The sequence below is a fragment of the Lampetra fluviatilis genome, chromosome 35 (genome assembly GCF_964198595.1).
Source record: "Lampetra fluviatilis chromosome 35, kcLamFluv1.1, whole genome shotgun sequence".
NCBI lineage: Eukaryota > Metazoa > Chordata > Hyperoartia > Petromyzontiformes > Petromyzontidae > Lampetra > Lampetra fluviatilis.
Window position 1 is genome coordinate 4,515,776 of NC_136309.1, and position 17,951 is coordinate 4,533,726.

The window sequence follows — 17,951 nt, forward strand, 5'->3', positions numbered from 1 at the left end:
GCAGTAAACGACTCAAATAATAAAGCAGCAATGCTGCGTGAAGAACGCCTTAGACCTGCAACACATTTGTATGGCACTTTACTCGCTGAGGGTTGGGGTCGGGGGGTATGGATGCGTGACGTCAGCAGGCACACTGCGTAACGCTTCCGTACGCGGGTCACTTGACAGATGTGACGTCACAGCTCACTTGCCGTGCAAAATATATCCATTATAGCGCCCCCCCCCCCCCAAATACAAAAGTCAATTTTTATACGTTCTGCATGGTGTACAGTCTGGAAACTACCCACATGCCAAATGTCAAGTTTGTTGCATGTCGGGAAGTATGCTAAACATTTCGAACGAACAGACACACATATTCACAAATTCCCTTTTTATACATATATGATAAGATAAGCGCACAACTGTATCTGTGATGAACGCTGCACTTTTCGTCGTTTTAATGCAGGGGGCGCTGCAAACCTACGCGCCCCCTGCATGAACGACGGAGGCGCAGGGACAGACGTTCGATCACGTTGGAATCGATCTGCAGACGGCGGCGGTCTTCTCGCACGGCCAGCAGCTCTGTGTCGCCTTATCTCGATCCCGCAATCCACAACAGGTGAAAGTCCGCATCGAACCGAACCCCCAGCGAGGCCCTCGACTTAACGATGAGAGAAAATTCACACGAAATGTCGTTTTCAATGAAGTCTTCCAGATGTAAAATGAGAAAAAGCTTTTAATGAAGAAATACAATTATCTAATTCAAAACAACACAATTCAAAGATGTTTCATTTTAAAACTTCAAAACGGAGCATCGGGTGCTTGCGTCAATGCGTCGTTCGTGTGCAACTTTTCACGTGATTTTCCTGGCCGAATGCCGTAAATGGTTATGAGGGGGCGTCATAAGCGCCCCCAAACAACCCCGAGTTTTTAATTGTCATTCATAAACAGCCTCTGAAGCTCGGTGAGTGTAGGCCCTAACCAGAACGAGTTATATTCGAGGTGGCTGTGGTGTTTGTGTTTTATACGTGCGCTTGCGTGCATGTGTGTTGAGGCCGTTAATGAGCGTCGTGCGTGCCAGCGCGCGCGTGATTGTCTCTGTGCGCCACACCGGCCTGAAGTGAAGACCGAGATTCGTTTGTGTAACCAGGTGAGGACTCCAAAGAGACCAGGGATGGGAGCCTCATTTTGCAAGAGCGACCTAAGGGGCATTTGTCTGCTGCGAGCAGGGGGCGATGTTTGCCGCTGTGTGTGTGTGTAATCTCAATTGAGTGATTGGCAGTGTAAGGGTTTCTGTTTTTCACCCTGATGCTTGCACACAATGGCCTGCGCTTACGAATGACGTCAGGGGGATCTTCCTTCTTGTTGTTGTTCTTCTCCTTGTTCTTCTTCTTCCCTCGTACGGCTGCCGATGTAGATGCAGAGCAACAACGGCAATGTCACATTGTTACGTTGGTCAAGCCACAGACAAAGGCGCGTCAGCAGCAAGCGGAGTTGTTATCGCTGTGATGCCTCCTCCTTCGCTTGCGTGGGTCCTCAACGCCCGCTGTGAAGCAGACGGCGCGTAGGTGTTTACGAAGGTTTTACTACGCGAACCGCAGTAGCAAAACCTCAGGTTCTCCCTGAAGCGCCGAAAAATCAGCCTTCAAGACTGGGAGCAGTGTCGCCGCTGGATCCACCGGGTTGCGGGCCCACGTCCAGACCCAAACGTCTCCCACTTCTGCCTGGGACCGCGTGGCGCCCACATCGCACAAAGATCTGCGGATACACAATTGGACTTCTCAGCCACCTCAAGAGCCACCTCTAGACCTGATCGACGTCGTCCTCGAACCCCGAGGGACTGCCGACGACGACGACGAGTAACCAGGGCGGCCGCTTTGATTCGAACCGCGAAGCTCAGCAACAAGAGGCGAACGCGCCACGTTCGAGATCCCATGACGCCACCGCAACAGTTGCGCCGTTTGCCACGTTTTGAATCACTCACTTGGAGAATATACAAAGCGAGCGGCGACCTCCCCCCCCCACACCCAGTACTGGGTAAAAACGTGTCCGGGCCCTCCTGAAAAGGTGTCATGAGACTCAGTGAAACTATCCTGGGTCAACAAGCGTGATAAAAAAAAGGTATATATAAACAATTTATAATCACGGAGTTAACATTTGTAAATTTATCGGTGGAACAATTATTCATAATACTGTAGAGGTTTTTTGGGTTATTCTTCAGATGCGTACACGAGGTGGTCCACCCATTAATGGGGGTTTCTCATTTTCGAGCCACTTCAAAGCCACATTCATCACCTGTTGCCCCACTTTTGTTGTAGACACACCGTGTGCGTCCGCGTTCACTCGCCCACATGCGTCCATGTACGCACACGTACGCCCATGTACACCCACGAACACCCACGCACACCCATGAACACCCATACATGTGCAGGAATATCCATGTCCACCCACGATCACCATGCATGTGCAGAAAATTCATGTACACCCATGAACACCCATGTACACCCATGATCACCCACGTACGCCCATGAACACCCACGTACACCCACGAACACCCATGTACACACATGTACACCCATGAACACCCACGAACACCCCACGGATGCGCGCGGATGTACGCGAGTAAAACCCGACGAGTTGAACCAATAAATCCCTAGGCCAATTGGCTGCGTAAAATCGGTGTCCTGTGCGCTCCCAGAGGGCCGTGTGTAAGAGAGGCGTTTTTGTGGGATTTTTTTTGTGTGTGTGTACGTGCAGGGACAGATATAATACAGTACGCATGGGGAGGCTTTTGTTACTGTATCGTGCTGCGTGTTGGTTGTGTAACTTCCTCTGCTGCGAGATGACCGGGAGGTGAGATGGGTAAGATTGGGGGGAGGAGAGGGAGGAGAGGTCACGTGGTGTTCGAAGGAATGTTTCTTGTTCAGAGAAAGTATTCGTCCATGCTCCGTTTGGCAAGGGGGTGCACAAACACATGCAGCAACAAACCGCAACACGTGCAGTCAATAACAGCGTGGCCTTAAGATAACAGTGTATTATATAGTCGGCGACGTTTCGGCCAATGGGTCTTCTTCACAGCACCATAGGCCAGAGAGGGAGTAGAGTGGCCTCAACGGCGTGCCGTGAAGAAGGGCCACCGCCCGAACCGTCGTCAATTATACACGCCTTCTTTTTAAGGCCACAGCGTTACTGGCCGAACGCGTTGAGTATTTTTTGTTCGTGTTTTAGACGAGGCGGGGTAGATAGATACACGTGGGAGGGAGGGGGAGAGTGGGATGCGGGTTGGATGGGAAGTGAAGCTTGATCAGGAATACAGTTCTTGAATTGAGGGAAGCGAAAGTGGAAATGCTGACGCCACTGACTGCATGCGTGCCCTAGGAGATGCACACGTACCAGTGTGCAGATACGTGTGTGTGCGTGCGTGCCAGCCATGTCAGTTTATTTATTCGGTATAGCCCTGTGAGCCATGTGGCTCTTGACTCGGGTGCAATCGCAACAATAAAAAAAACGTACACAGAACATCTTAAAATGATGACACGCAACAGAAACATCCACGAAAAAACCAGCAAAATCTTGCTGAAGAAAAAACACACCGTGTCAACAAGGCTGTTTTTCAAAAATCCCAATGGGATTTAAGTAAAAAAAAATAACAACCAAAAGACAATTTAGATTAACGTCATCAGGCTAACTGAGTACTTCAACAAACAAACCATGGTTGACCATACGTTTTTTTTAAATTACCAAAATAAAATTATAAAACAATGTAGCAACGGTGATCATAGGAACTGTGATTCAAATTTAACATGAGCCCACTTCAACAGTTTTTTCTCGCTGTGGTTGTCCCACCTGATGACGATTGATTGTGCTGCGATCGAAACGTCGTGATCTAGTATCTTTCTACCTACGTGACTTTACCGAAAGAACCAAAGAGTATAGATATACATAACGTGTACACACAAAAAAAGCAGTTGTAGCCATAGGGGGCCGTCCATAAATGACGTCACGCACCTATGGGGGAGGGGTGTCAGACATTTGTGACGATGTGTGACGAGGGGGGGGGGTTTGAGAAATGTGACGTCACGTCAAAATGCGCAACTTTAAATAAATATCGACAACACGTTCTACTTAACTAAATAAACGTTTTAATAAATGTTTTCTACAACATCAGAGTGCAGCGCCACATTAAATACGCACTACAATGACAATAGCTTAAAGCGATTTGAAGCATGTTTTATTTTGGGGGGTGGGGGGGCAGAGCTTTGCGACGTCATATTTGAGGAGGGGGGGGGGTCCGTCTTCTTGTGACGCCGTGTGACGAGGGGGGGGGTCAAAAATCGTCCAAAATCGCGTAACGTCATTTATGGACGGCCCCACAGCCACCAGCAGCAGGAGGGCGTGGTTCACTCACACCATCCCCGACCCACGCTTGCGGGCAACGGGAGCTCTCCTCCACCTTTTAGATTGCAAGACAAGCAATCGTCATCAGGTATAAAAGAAATAGCAACACAAATCTAACCAGAAAACTATATACCTGATGACGATTGCTTGTGTTGCAATCGAAAAGTCGTCGTATGCAATTATTTAATTCATTATTTTCTCTTTATACGTGACTTTACCGAAAGAACCAAAGAGCAATTCCTGCAGTCACGAAAGCTCCAAATTAAGATTTCATCTCCCCTCCGCCGTCGATGCCACGTCGCCCTCTGCCGACGGACCGATCATCACGAGACTCGGCACGGCCCGCGCGACGCTTCTGCGTTCGTGGTGCAACACAACCCCGGCCGTGTGACATCACAGGAAGCGTGCATTTGGGGGGGGGGGGTGATAGACCCGAGAGAGAGGTCACCTCTGGTCCCGCGCCGCCACCATCCTCATCATCATCGTCGTCGTCGTCGTTAACTGCGGCCGCCGATTAAGGAGCTCAGCTATGGGGGAGGGAGCAGCCGTGCCCGCAGGGAGGTTGCCCATCGCTCCTTCCTCCTCCTCCTCGTCGGCTTCGCTTCACCCCCTGGTGGCAAAGTTCGCGCTGTCAGCGTGTGCCGCGGCCGTGGCCGAGATAGGTGCGTGGTGGCGGTGTTGTTCACGGCTCGGTGCTCTGCTTGCATGGCTGTCATTGCACGCGCTTCGAATCGATTATCCGCGGTCCTGGCTGTGTGGCCCAGATAGGCGCTCTGCTGGGTTGACAGCTTTGGTGCATGGCTACGATTGCATGGGCTAATTGCTTCATCAGGGCGCCACTGTGGCGAGATGTTAACTACCTCGCCCGGTATACAGGAGGTCGTGGTGTTCGATCCCAGAACCAGACAACCTGGGTGTTTGGAATATGCATGTCGTTCCCGCCTTGGTCGCGTGGATTTTTCTCCGGGTCCTTCGGTGTTTCCCCCTCCACGTTTAGAAACGAGCGTTTGGCTGCTATAAATGTCCACACGATGATAAGCCACTTCGTTGAGCTATCATTTTCGATAGCCAGGTCGCTTCTGAAAAAGAGCTAGATATGGCTCAGCGGGGCCTTACCTGGTAAAATAGAGAAAAATATTGAGTTTTTTAGTGATGCTGTTGTTGTACGGAGTGGTTTAGACATATGTGCTGCATTGCATGGCCAATGTTCTTTTGCATCGGTTTTTTTTGTGTTAATCCGTGTTGGGAAATGTTGTACTGCAGAGCAGCTGTGGCTGAGATGGATGGACGTGATTTGGCTCCTGACGCTGCTTGCGTGGCTTATAGTTGCACACGTGTCAATGTCCTCGTCCCCAACTTCATAAATAACCCCGTAAACACGCAACAGTGGGCCAGCTCTCGTTCACGTTCGGGCGACGTCCACCAACCGACGTTGGCTCAACGTTGCATGTTTACTGGGAAGAGAGTGTCGAGCGGGTTAATCATTTCACGGCTATAGGCGTAAGTGTGTATGTCGGTGGCGTGATTATCTAGAAATGCGCGCTGTACTCTGGACCCGGCCACTCGAGTTCAATCCCAGACCACGGCCAACGCCAGTGGCGGGTGAAATCTGACCCGGGGCAGTCATTTCCCCCCCGCCCCCACTCCACCCAAAACAACAAAAAACTCCACGCCACACCAACAACCCGCAATAAGCAGCGTGGCTAAGTGTGGTCAAACAATCCCCACGATTATTATTGTTATTCTTAGGTTTTGTCGGTAAAGTCACGTAGGTAAAAAATCAAAATTAAAATTAATAAAAGTGAAATAAAATAAAAATAAAAATCACGACGCTTCGATTGCAACACAAGCAATCATCATCAGGTATAAATGAAATAGCAACAAAAAATTCTAACCAGAAAAGCTTCAAATCTAGAATTAGTATTGTTGTTTTATTCTCTCCCCAAGCATTTGTTGCAGTGTAGTTGCTATGTTTTGAAATGTTATCGCAGAGTATTTTGCTATTCTGTGTACCTACGGTGAGCATGAATATGACGGTCCATAAATGTTGCCTCGAGGCAGTGGACTCCACATTAGCCTTGCCAATGTTGCATTATAATCAAAGCAACTTTAGGACAGTCTTAATCGCACAACATGCAACCATAAGTCAGAGGACCCAAGTTCGAATCCAGTCGATGTCTCCGTGGAAGAGTGAATGTATCCACGCAGTCCTCCTGACCATGGCTGTAGTGGTCACGAGTTGACCAGGCGGAGCGGTGGGCCGTGTAGGTCCTCCGCAGTCTGTCTGAACTAAACTAAAAACTAAACTTGTTTTTTATTGTACCAGCTACTGCATAGCTATTTTTCAGAAGCGAACTGGCTATCACAAATGAGAGCTCAACAAAGTGGCTTATCATCGTGTGGAAATGTGTGGCGTTGATTCTAAATGTGAAGGGAAAAACCGGAGGACCCGGAAAAAAAAATCAACACGACCACGGGAGGAGGGACACGCAAAACTCCAAATATACAGCAGCAGCAAGCGTCAGAGTCGGCATCGAACCCACGACCTCCTGTATACCAGGCGAGGTCGTTAACATCTCCTAGCCACCGCGGCACCCCTAACGGATCTCATCATCAGCTGGGTCCGACTTGCTAAACATTCTGTTGAATCGTGTTGGAGAACCAATAGGCCAACGGCCAAAACGCGTTTGTGAACACGCGGAGATGGAGCTCTGCTTGCGTTTGTCGCCTACGACGATCCACCGCAACGCATACGTCTCGGCGAGGGAGTCAACATCTCGCCACCGTCTCCCACTCTCCCTCTGCCCAACTCTCTCTCTGCGTCTCTCTCTACCCCCCGGTCCGACAGTGACGTTCCCCCTCGACCTAACCAAGACGAGGCTGCAGATCCAGGGAGAGGCGCGGTCCGGTCCGGGTGGCGTGGAGTACCGGGGCATGGTGGGCACGGCGGTGGGCATCGCCAGAGAGGAGGGCGCCCTCAAGCTGTGGCAGGGAGCGACGCCGGCGGTGTGCCGACACATCGGTAGCGAGGGGCCCACGGGAACACCAGCCCACACAGACTACCGCTGCCTGTAGCACTAACACAGTGGCACTAACACGGTGGCACTAACACGTGGGACTAACACAGCGGCACTAACGCGGCGGCACTAACACGGTGGCACTAACACGGTGGCACTAACACAGACCACCGCTGCCTGTAGCGCTAACACAGTGGCACTAACACAGCAGCACTAACACAGTGGTACTAACACGGTGACACTAACACGGTGACACTAACACAGTGGTACTAACACAGTGGCACTAACACAGCAGCACTAACACAGTGGTACTAACACAGTGGCACTAGCACAGTGACACTAACACGGTGACACTAACACGTGGCACTAACACAGTGGCACTAACACAGTGGCACTAACACAGCAGCACTAACACAGTGGTACTAACACGGTGACACTAACACGGTGACACTAACACAGTGGTACTAACACAGTGGTACTAACACAGCAGCACTAACACAGTGGCACTAACACAGTGGCACTAGCACAGTGACACTAACACGGTAGCACACGCAGCCGCAACATCTACCCCCCCCCCCTCCTACTACGAACCCCTGGCAGGTGTCTCCTGAACACAGAGCCTTGAGACTCGGTGAGGCCTCCCTGGGTAAAACAATAATATTATAATCATACTCATTCTTTGGTTCTTTTCGGTTAAGTCACGTCTAAAAATAAAATAATAAATTAAAATAACATATTACGACGTTTCGATTGCAACACAAGCAATCATCATCAGGTATAAAAGAAATAGCAACAAAAATCTAACTAGAAAACTATAGACAGACATACAAGCAGACGGACATCACAACGGCACACAGAGAGAGGACACAAATCGGCACAAAGAGAGGGGTCGTTTCTGTGACGGTCCCTTAAATATAGAGAGGGGGGGGGCGGGGACGGAGGGGGGGGGGGAGATGTTGCGGCTGCGTGTGCTACCGTGTTAGTGTCACTGTGTTAGTGCCACTGTGTTAGTGTCACGTGTTAGTGCCAGGTGTTAGTGCTGCCGTGTTAGTGCCACTGTGTCAGTACCACTGTGTTAGTGCTGCTGTGTTAGTGCCACTGTGTTAGTACCACTGTGTTAGTGTCACGTGTTAGTGTCACCGTGTTAGTGCCACCGTGTTAGTGTCACCGTGTTAGTGCCACCGTGTTAGTACCACTGTGTTAGTGTCACCGTGTTAGTGCCACTGTGTTAGTGATGCTGTGTTAGTGTCACTGTGTTAGTGCCACCGTGTTAGTGTCACCGTGTTAGTGCCACTGTGTTAGTGCCACGTCTTAGTGTCACCGTGTTAGTGCCACTGTGTTAGTACCACTGTGTTAGTGTCACCGTGTTAGTGCCACTGTGTTAGTGTCACGTGTTAGTGCTACTGTGTTAGTGTCACTGTGTTAGTGCTATTTGTTCTCTCTGCCTGTGTCCTCTCTTTGGAATTTTCACACTTAAAATTCTAACTTAGCAAATTTTGAAACACGTAATCAACCAGGCTATGCGTTAATTGTGTGTTAACCGACTCTCTGTGTTGTATTACATCACATTTCGATATTTTGCTAGGTTATTTAATTTTCGTGTGCCTGTCTCCTAATTTTCAAATTTGCGTGCCCGTTTTCAATTTTGCGTGCCCGTTCCACATTGTCATCTTACTTGCAACAGCAGTACGTTGCCGTACACTCATTGATATGCTAATTCTCTCTGCCCCCTCCCTCTCTCCGACCCCGCCCCCCCCTCTCTATATTTAAGGGACCGTCACAGAAACGACCCCTCTCTTTGTGCCGATTTGTGTCCTCTCTCTGTGTGCCGTTGTGATGTCTGTCTGCTTGTATGTCTGTCTATAGTTTTCTAGTTAAATTTTTGTTGCTATTTCTTTTATACCTGATGATGATTGCTTGTGTTGCAATCGAAACGTCGTAATATGTTATTTTAATTTATTATTTTATTTTTAGACGTGACTTAACCGAAAAGAACCAAAGAATAATTCCTGCAGTCACGAAAGCTCCTAAATTAAAATCATACTCATACCGTTCTCCTCTCCCCCCCGTTACCCCTGTTACCACTGTTACCCCAGTGTACACGGGGGGCCGCATGGTGGCCTACGAACAGCTACGGGAACGCGTTCTGCTGCGCAGCGCGGACGGCACCTTCCCAGTCTGGTTTGTCCCGACGCTCCTCGTGCACCCGCACGCACGCACGGTGTCGACCGCGAACGCCTCGCATTCACCGCGCACGCCCGATACCGCGACGAAGGGCTTGCAAAATCTCGCCGTGGTCGCGAAACCGCCGATGGCGAAAAGTTCCCTCCGGTGGTTCTTCTTCCGGCAGTGGCAGCAACGGCGGCGTCCCCTCCCCTCGTGCGGCGAGCGCTCGCGGCGCAGAACGAACGTTCGCCAGGGTGCGGCGACGGTTCGGCCGTTTCGTGAAGATTGCGCTCCAGGCCCCTTGCGAAGCTCGCGTGCCCATTGGCACCGCAGATGTCCGGCTCGCTCGCCTTCGCCCGAGATGGCCCCAAACGTTCAATAGACCGCGCTCATTCGGGGCTCGCTCGTGCCGTTATCTGCTGCTCCTCGCTCGTCGGGGGTCGGCGAATCGTTGCCCAAGCTAAGCGATGACTCTGTGAACCAATCCACACACACAGACGCGTTCTACACGTTCACCGCCGTGCTACGTAGGTGAGTAATAAACACGCTGCCTGAGCACAATTAACTACTTCTAGCGTTTTATGCAGGCCACCCCTCCGCCCCACCACCGCAGGTAATCGAGAGTCAACCGCATTACGCACCATCGCACTATCGACCATCCTCACAACTAAAATGCACCAAATGACCGCAGGTATTGTGGTCAATGCAAACATGACTCCTTGTAAAAAAGTTGTCAGTTTTGCCAGATAAAAGGGTAAAAACCCAGTTATCATATTTTGCTACTGGCAAAGGAGGTTCCAATTGTGTAATTAATGACACTGTTACAGCCCGTTGTCGCATCACTACGTGGCCTTTACCCCAGAAGCAAATCACGAAAATTGATGGACGTCCTCTGGTGCAGGAAGGCGGTGCTGGGGGGCATGATGGCGGGTGCCATCGGCCAGTTCTTTGCCAGTCCCACCGACCTGGTGAAGGTGCAGATGCAGATGGAGGGGAGACGGCGGCTGGAGGGCAAGGCACCCAGGTAACCCCAGCTGCTCGGACCGCTCGCTCGCTCAATCGCTCGCTCCCCCGTTAACCAACTTCAAGTCCTACGTGTGTGTGTATGTTGAACGTCTTTCACACCGTGCGTGGCCGACCGCTGAACCAATGCTATTGAAATGGTGTACTTCCAGAAGACCGTATGGCTGATGGGATGTGAGAGATAAAAAATACGTGGAGGGAGAGATGTGTGAAGGAGGCGTATAACCTGCTTATCTATGCCGTCCTGGGTAGAGGGAGGGTTATCGGCCTATAACGGGAACCGCGTGTCGGCAGGGTGCGCGGGGCCTGGCACGCGTTCGCCCAGATCCTGTCTCGGGGCGGCATGCGAGGCCTCTGGGCCGGGTGGGCGCCCAACGTGCAGCGGGCAGCGCTCGTCAACCTCGGAGGTAACAACACCTTTCCTCTTCTTGGTTCTTTCGGTAAAGTCACGTAGAAGGGAAGTAATAAAATAATAAAAATAAAACATAATAAAATAATTCTATTATGTTTTATTTTTATTATTAAAATAATAAAAATAAAACATAATAAATTAATTATATTATGTGTCATTTTTATTATTTTATAACTTCCCTTCTACGTGACTTTACCGAAAGAACCAAGAAGATTAATCCCTGCAGTCACGAAAGCTTTAATTCGAAATAAAACCTTTCCTCTCTCTCTTTTCTACGACCCTCCAGTAAGTCACGTGACCTCCGCGTATGCCCCTCCCCCCACTCTGAATCCATTCCCCCCCCCTCTCTCTCCACGCCGCTACTGCCGCCCATTGTGACGACAGACGCTGCTCCTCCTTCGTGCAGCTCACTTCTTCTGCTCGCCCCCCCCTTCTCTCCCCCCCCCCCCTCTATTCCCTCCTCCCCTCTCATCATCTGAAGCAGTAGCTCTTAAGCCTGGGGTGCACGCACACCCCCCTTCTGGGGGTGCGAGACATGGTCAGATCTTAGTAGTAGATTTTTACCCTTTAAACTGGTACAAAACTGACACCTTTGTACAAAGCATCGTGTTTGCAATAACCACAACACAAGTAGTCAAAATGCAAACAAAAAGAAACAACTCTGATAATGATAATAATATGCACTGACCTTGAAGTTGATTGGTCCACACCCGAGACAGCTTTTCTTAGAGCCTAGTCTCCATTGGTGTCATCTGTTCCTGTTGTTTTCGGCGTTCGCACGCGGCGACGCTCCGACGCGTCGTCGCCTGCTGCTTCGCCCCTCACCTGCTCGCGTGCTGTCGCGACTTCTCCACAGATCTCACGACCTACGACACGGTCAAACACCTGCTGCTGCGACGCACGACGCTGCAGGACAACTGGGTTTGCCACGGACTGTCAAGGTGCAAGCGAGACTCACGAGCGCTGGGCTCCAGAAATTTTCGTTTTGTGCGCAGCTTCGCGTTGGCGAGATGTTAACCACCTCGCCCGGTATACAGCAGGTTCATGAGTTCGATTCCGACGCTGACGCCTGAATATTTATTTGCGTGTTCTCCCCATGGTCGCGTGTGGATTTTTGTCCGGGTCCTCCGGTTTTTCCCTCGTGTGTTTAAATAATTTGGCTGCTATAAATTTCAACGTGATAATAAGCCACTTCGTTGAGCTATCATGAGTGGCCAGGTCGCTTCTGAAAACGAGCTACATAGCTCAGTGGGCCTTACCTAGTAAAATATATATTTCACTCATCCCGTTGATCCGTGGGCTATGACCCAATCACCACAAAATTGCGCCCAGATCTCAGAAGCTAAGCAGGCTTTGATCCTGAACAGCAGCTTGGACTGGCGACAGCCATGCCTAATGATTGTAGGTGGCGGTGGGAGCAATGTGGTGGGCAACAGAGGGCAGTGCAGCATAAACCATTGACGCGCTGTACTGCTATGCTGCATGCATTCACCATGCTGCACTGGGCAACGCGGTGTGCACGTGTACGTCTGCTGTGTGTGCGTTTGTGTGCGTATGTATATGGGGAGCGGTAGTGTAGCGGTTAGCGCGCTGCGCTATGAACCTGGCGACCCGGGTTCGATTCCCGCTCACGGCCAACACCAGTGACGATTATCTGAACCGGTCCTGGGCCTCCCCTAGGTCGACTCAGCCTTAAATGAGTACCTGGTGCGGTGTGTAAACATCGCCACTGGGGAGTCAAAGGCGGTCGGGCGTGGTGCTGGCCACCCACCCCGACGTTCGTGTACCGTTCCGGCCTTCATAGGTGCTCGCTAACAGCACTTGCCCATACAGTCTGTTAAGGCTATACGGGGGATATTTGTATGTATGTGTGCACACGTCTGTGCTTGTGCGGGGAGCGGTGTGGCAGCGGTTAGCGCACTGCGCTCTGAAACCAGCGCGCCCACCTTCGATTCCCGCTCACGGCCAACTTCAGTGACTCAAGTCCCCCCTGAGGTGGACTCAAGCCTTAAAAATGAGTATCTGGTGCGGTGTGTAAGCATCAGCACTCGGGAGAGAAATTCCCACCAAGCATGGTGATGACCACTCACCCCCTCGCGTGCCGTGCCGGTCTTCATAGGCGCTCGCCTAGAGCACTTGCCCCTCGCAGTCTGTGTCAGACTACACGTGGTATCGTTGTCTTTTGGTTTACGTCTGTGTCAGAGGTCGCAATCGGGTACCCGATACCCGTACGCTACCCGTACCCGGCCGGGTACGGGTACCCATTTGCGACCCTGGTGCGGCCGGGTACGGGTAAGGAATCAAAACCCGTTTGCGACCTCTTGTCTGTGTGTATGGATGCAGTGTATTCTCAGGGTTAGTAGCAGCTACGATGAGTACACCCGCGGATGTCGTCAAAACCCGAATCATGAACCAGCCCACGGACCGGAATGGAAGGTGACTCCGCGAACGTGTGCGGCCCGTTTTCGTCAATCCGCTTACCGGAGGAGGGCCTCCCCACGCCGTGGGGGTGTCATTTGGCCATACTTCACCACGCTGGTCAGCGCGGGTTGGTGAATCCGGGGGAGCGTACGTGTGGGAACATTTGAGTAGCGTCGTGAGCAATGCGATGTTGTCGCTGCAACACCGCAGCACTCTCTAACAGACCTACGGTCAATCCATCCCCAACGCTATGCAGGCTCAACCACTGCTGAGCGTTCGAGATCAAACCGCATTCTGGATGATGGGGTCATGGGCAGTCCCTACACACCCTGCCGTGGTATCGTTGAATGACAAAGACCCTCCCCAAGGCCTTTAACAGGCCGTCAGGGCAAGTGCTGTTGGCGAGTAGCACCAGCGAATGGCCACTTGCCTCTGTGTGTGTGCAGGGGAGTCCTCTACCGCACCTCCCTCGACTGCCTCACGCAGACGGTGAGGGCTGAAGGCTTCGTAGCCCTCTACAAGGGCTTCCTGCCCACGTGGGCACGCATGGTAATCATCGCATTCCCCGCACCTGTGGCTCGGGGAGCCCGCTTGTGATGCCCTCAGCACACTAGAAAGCGCCTTAGAGCGAGCGCATCTCAGCTCAGGGGGCGCGGCAATCGGTCACGTGGGGCCCCGATATTTGATTTGTCTTGCACGGTGGCACCTAGGCTATTATATATCGTGGCTCCTCCTGCCTAATCACATCATTACGTAAATTTTTGTTCGTTTACATTCTTTATGAAAACATATCTCATGGTGGTAGTCAAGTAGGCCCCAAACTCGTAGCTTTGGCCACCAGGCAGGGGCCAAGGCACCCCCTGCTCCCACGCTCGTTACGCGACTGGCGTGAGTTTATTAGTAGCGACGGGGGGCGGTCATTGCCAGGTGTAAATTCCAATTTTAATAATTTACGGTGTGGTTCGAATTTCGCGGGTATGGACCACGATGCCGGCACACACATGGCCCACCCTTACGAACGACGCCGGGGGATCTTTAACGTCCAGTCCATTGAGAATCAGTGGACGGTTAATACGCACACCGCGATAATAACCAGGGCAGCCTACCGGATTCGAACCGCAGACCACTGCAACGCACCACCACTGGACCAGGGGTCGACAACCTGCGGCTCTGGAGCCGCGTGCGGCTCTTGAAGGACAGCTACTTGGTGAGGTTGTTTATTAAGGACAACCACCGTCTCATATTCACCACACAGTGCTTCGCGGCTCTTGAAATATTGAGTGGTGTTTTTACCGAATTGGACAAAAAAAATGTCTCTTGTTGTTATTTTGAGTTGCCAGCCCCATCGTGTGACACCTCTTTTTGAGTCATGCCAATGCCCGAACAGTCTTAAAGCTTTTCCTGGGGAAGACAAGCAAACTTAACTTCTTTACTCTGGTTGGAAGGCGCTTACTTGGAGCAAGTGCAAGAGCACTTTATTATGAGGTCGCACTCATCACACACCAGGTGCTTTACACAAATGAACCACAATACCTTTGCTGATATCGTCAAGGAGCATAAACCATCATCACGCGAATTCCCGGTCATCCTCGCAGCACCTTTTGGCTAACCATCGAACAAAGGCGGTCACCACATCGCGAGCTTTCACATGAGCATCTGTGGTAAGTTCAACATACACGTACGTTAATGCGTATTGCGTTCATTCAACTGCCGCGTGCGTGCAGGCCCCCTGGTCACTCACCTTCTGGATCACCTTCGAGCAGATCCGCAGGCTTACCGGCGTGAGCTCCTTCTGAGCTCGGCTCCGCTTCGACCCGCCTTCACTTTGCCTCGTCGCCGAGTCTCCGGACACCAGGCTCTCGTGGTCGGAGGATTTTGGCGACGGCCCCGCAAAAGGAATGGTGGCTGGTGAACGGCCCGGCTGTTCACTGCTGGGCCCCGCGCCCTCCCCGTGTACGACATGAGGTTCGTTGCCTAGTGGCAGCGTGAGACGCAATGCCACCTTGAGCAGGGGTGGGGAAACTTTCTCCCAGACCGAGGGCATCCGAATAGGAATTTCGAATACCTTTGGCAGGCAACCAAGCATTAAAAAAAAACGACGACTAAGATCCCCCATATAGCATTGAAAGACCATTGGGGCAAGTGTTGTTAGCGAGCACCTATGAAGGCCGACACAGTACACGAGGGGGTGGGTGGCCAACACCACGCCCTGGCCACCTTTTTTCTCCCCAGTGGCGATGTTTGCACACCACACCAGGTACTCATTTGAGGCTTTATCAACCTAGGCGAGGCCCGGTATAGGTTCAGAAAATCTACACTGATATTGGCTGTGAGCGGGAATCGAGCTCGGGTCTCTGGGTTCGTAGCACAGGACGCTAAACGCTACACTACCGCTCCCCACCAAACATTAACACACATGAACACAAACACTCCATTCACCGCATTAAGGCCCTTGTAGTGACAGAAGCAACTGAGCATGGCTCTAATATTATAAACGCAGACTCATTGCCAGGCTGCGACTATTCCCCTCAACTTCGTGATTAGCGCAGCTAAGATGCTTGTAACTTCCTCCAGGAGGAGGGCTGTGAAATATCGACATTTTGAGAAGTCAACCATTTTCAGCTTCCGTTTTACGTAAAAAATGTAACCCGAGCACGTGTTTGCTATAATTTACGTGAGCAGGGCCAGTGTTTGCTAAGTCCTCTTTGACAAAGGCCTACCCACTCCGGTCGTGAGGGTTGTTTGACCATACCTCACCACTCTGGGTCAGTGCCTGGCAGTAATTACCTCAGTGGTCTACAATGTTCGATTTAACGCTTAAAGCAGTCATGATTACTCGATTGCACCTATTGAAGACAATAAGTACAGCATTGCATAGCAATTTTACGCGTAAAAGATAGCAGCAATATTCATAATTGCACATTGCAGTTAATCGCACGATGCATATTGTATTGAATGTAGCGCGCGTGTAATCAAGTGATATATTTATTTTTGTAATTGTGATCTTTCAAAGCCTCCGCCATCTTGGTTCCACTGCTTGACGAGCACTGACCAGCCAAAATGGTGGATTGTGGCTAGGGTTGCCAACTGTCCGGGTTTTCCCAGGAACTTCCTCTTGTTGAGGAGGTAGCTGCTGTTCTGGGATGTTCTTTAAGCCATCCCAGGACATTTTTAAGTCCAGGTTTTTTGTCATTTGCCCAATAATAATAATGAACCACCACTTAAGACAATGCATTTACGGTGTTGAGAAGTACTCTTCATATGTCCAAAGGTAGCAACTCTCGTTTTGATGATCCGAGTAGTTAACACTATTTGAGAACTCAGGTGTGCAAATATAGTATTTAATATCTAGATGAATAATTGCTTTAATGTGATTTTGATATTTTTCTTTATATATTGATATTTAAAAGCAGTGACAATTTGGCCAATTTTCCATTGCCACATCCGCGCTGTGCCAGGACAGGAGCCAGAATTGTACGGGTATTTTTTTCCACTGGCTATTTGCCGTGTCGAGCCAGAAGCAAACTGTGATACCCGGGCCTCACAAGAATACATCTGAATCTGTCTCGGGCCAAGCAGGGCCAGAGGCGGGGAAAATGACGCATTCAATCGCGTGTGACGTCAGTCGACTGTGAGGCCAGAGAATCACTACAGCCGTCTCAATTCCGTAAGGGTGTGCGTGACAACATCGTCACAGCCCAGCTACCGTGCTACTTGTTTATATGGCGGTGATTCCTTCTTCAAATACTGTATAGCAATAACTTAATCGCCGTTTTTTAAAATATAGAAAGCTGCCTGAGCATGTGCCTTAATTTTCTTGTTGCCATCAAGACAAATTATTTTGCGGGATGAAATATACCTCGAGTAATTATCACCAGCGTTATAATTGCATTTGATTTGCTTGTGATCAATAAAAAAAAGTCTTGAAAAACCGTTCACATGTTTGCATTTGACCAATTGCAGAGCAGGGCAGGGGGGTGGGCGTGGCCTCCTTGTGGTTTTGGCGGGAAAACGACATCGGCTTCACCCTCTTTCCGCTGACTGTCCAATCAGACGCCCCCATGTGTCCCCGTCACGACAGCAACGTCACTGGCAGCAAGATGGGTTCCCGCACAGCCACGTGGAGTACGAAGCATCACTCAAGAATATCATCGCATCGTTTTAAGTAGTTTTTAGGATACCACGGTGGCGAAATGTTAACTACCTCGCCTGGTATACAGAAGGGGGTTCGATCCCAACCCTGACGCCTGCTGTATATTTGGAGTTGGCATGTTCTTTCTACGGGTTTTTTTTCTCCACATTAGAAACATGCGTTTAAGAGTATTTGGATGCTATGTCTACGTGATAAGCCACTTCATTGAGCGATCATTTGTGGCTAGGTCGCTTCTAAAAAAAGAGCTATGGGGCCGTCCATAAATGACGTCACGTACCTAGGGGGGTTCAGACATTTGTGACGATATAGACAACACGTTCTACTTAATTAAATAGACTTTTTAATGTTTTCACTACAATGACAATAGTTTAAAGCGATTTGA

At 50.5% G+C, this 17,951-nt stretch overlaps 1 protein-coding gene across 2 annotated transcripts; it reads left to right on the forward strand.

Annotated features, from left to right (window-relative positions):
- The first annotated feature begins 4,820 nt into the window (after nt 1-4,820).
- SLC25A27 (solute carrier family 25 member 27) lies at nt 4,821-17,336 on the forward strand. Of its 2 annotated transcripts, XM_078873010.1 has the most exons (9): nt 4,821-5,039; nt 7,226-7,399; nt 9,491-9,575; nt 10,462-10,584; nt 10,878-10,990; nt 11,852-11,936; nt 13,339-13,431; nt 13,863-13,965; nt 15,141-17,336. In XM_078873010.1, the coding sequence occupies exons 1-9, from the start codon at nt 4,907-4,909 to the stop codon at nt 15,210-15,212; spliced, it is 981 nt and encodes a 326-aa protein (XP_078729136.1). In that variant the 5' UTR covers nt 4,821-4,906; the 3' UTR covers nt 15,213-17,336. The 2 variants fall into 2 exon arrangements, 1 of the variants encoding a protein (XP_078729136.1); XR_013639608.1 differs by lacking the exon at nt 15,141-17,336 and having other exon boundaries at nt 13,339-13,533; nt 13,863-13,878.
- Nucleotides 17,337-17,951: the final 615 nt, after the last annotated feature.

Coding starts and splice junctions, on each gene's coding strand:
- SLC25A27 (XM_078873010.1), top strand. CDS start 4,907: ATGGGGGAGGGAGCAGCCGTGCCCGCAGGGAGGTTGCCCATCGCTCCT. Junction 5,040..7,225: donor CGCGGCCGTGGCCGAGATAG/GTGCGTGGTGGC, acceptor CCGGTCCGACAG/TGACGTTCCCCCTCGACCTA. Junction 13,432..13,862: donor CCCACGGACCGGAATGGAAG/GTGACTCCGCGA, acceptor GTGTGTGTGCAG/GGGAGTCCTCTACCGCACCT.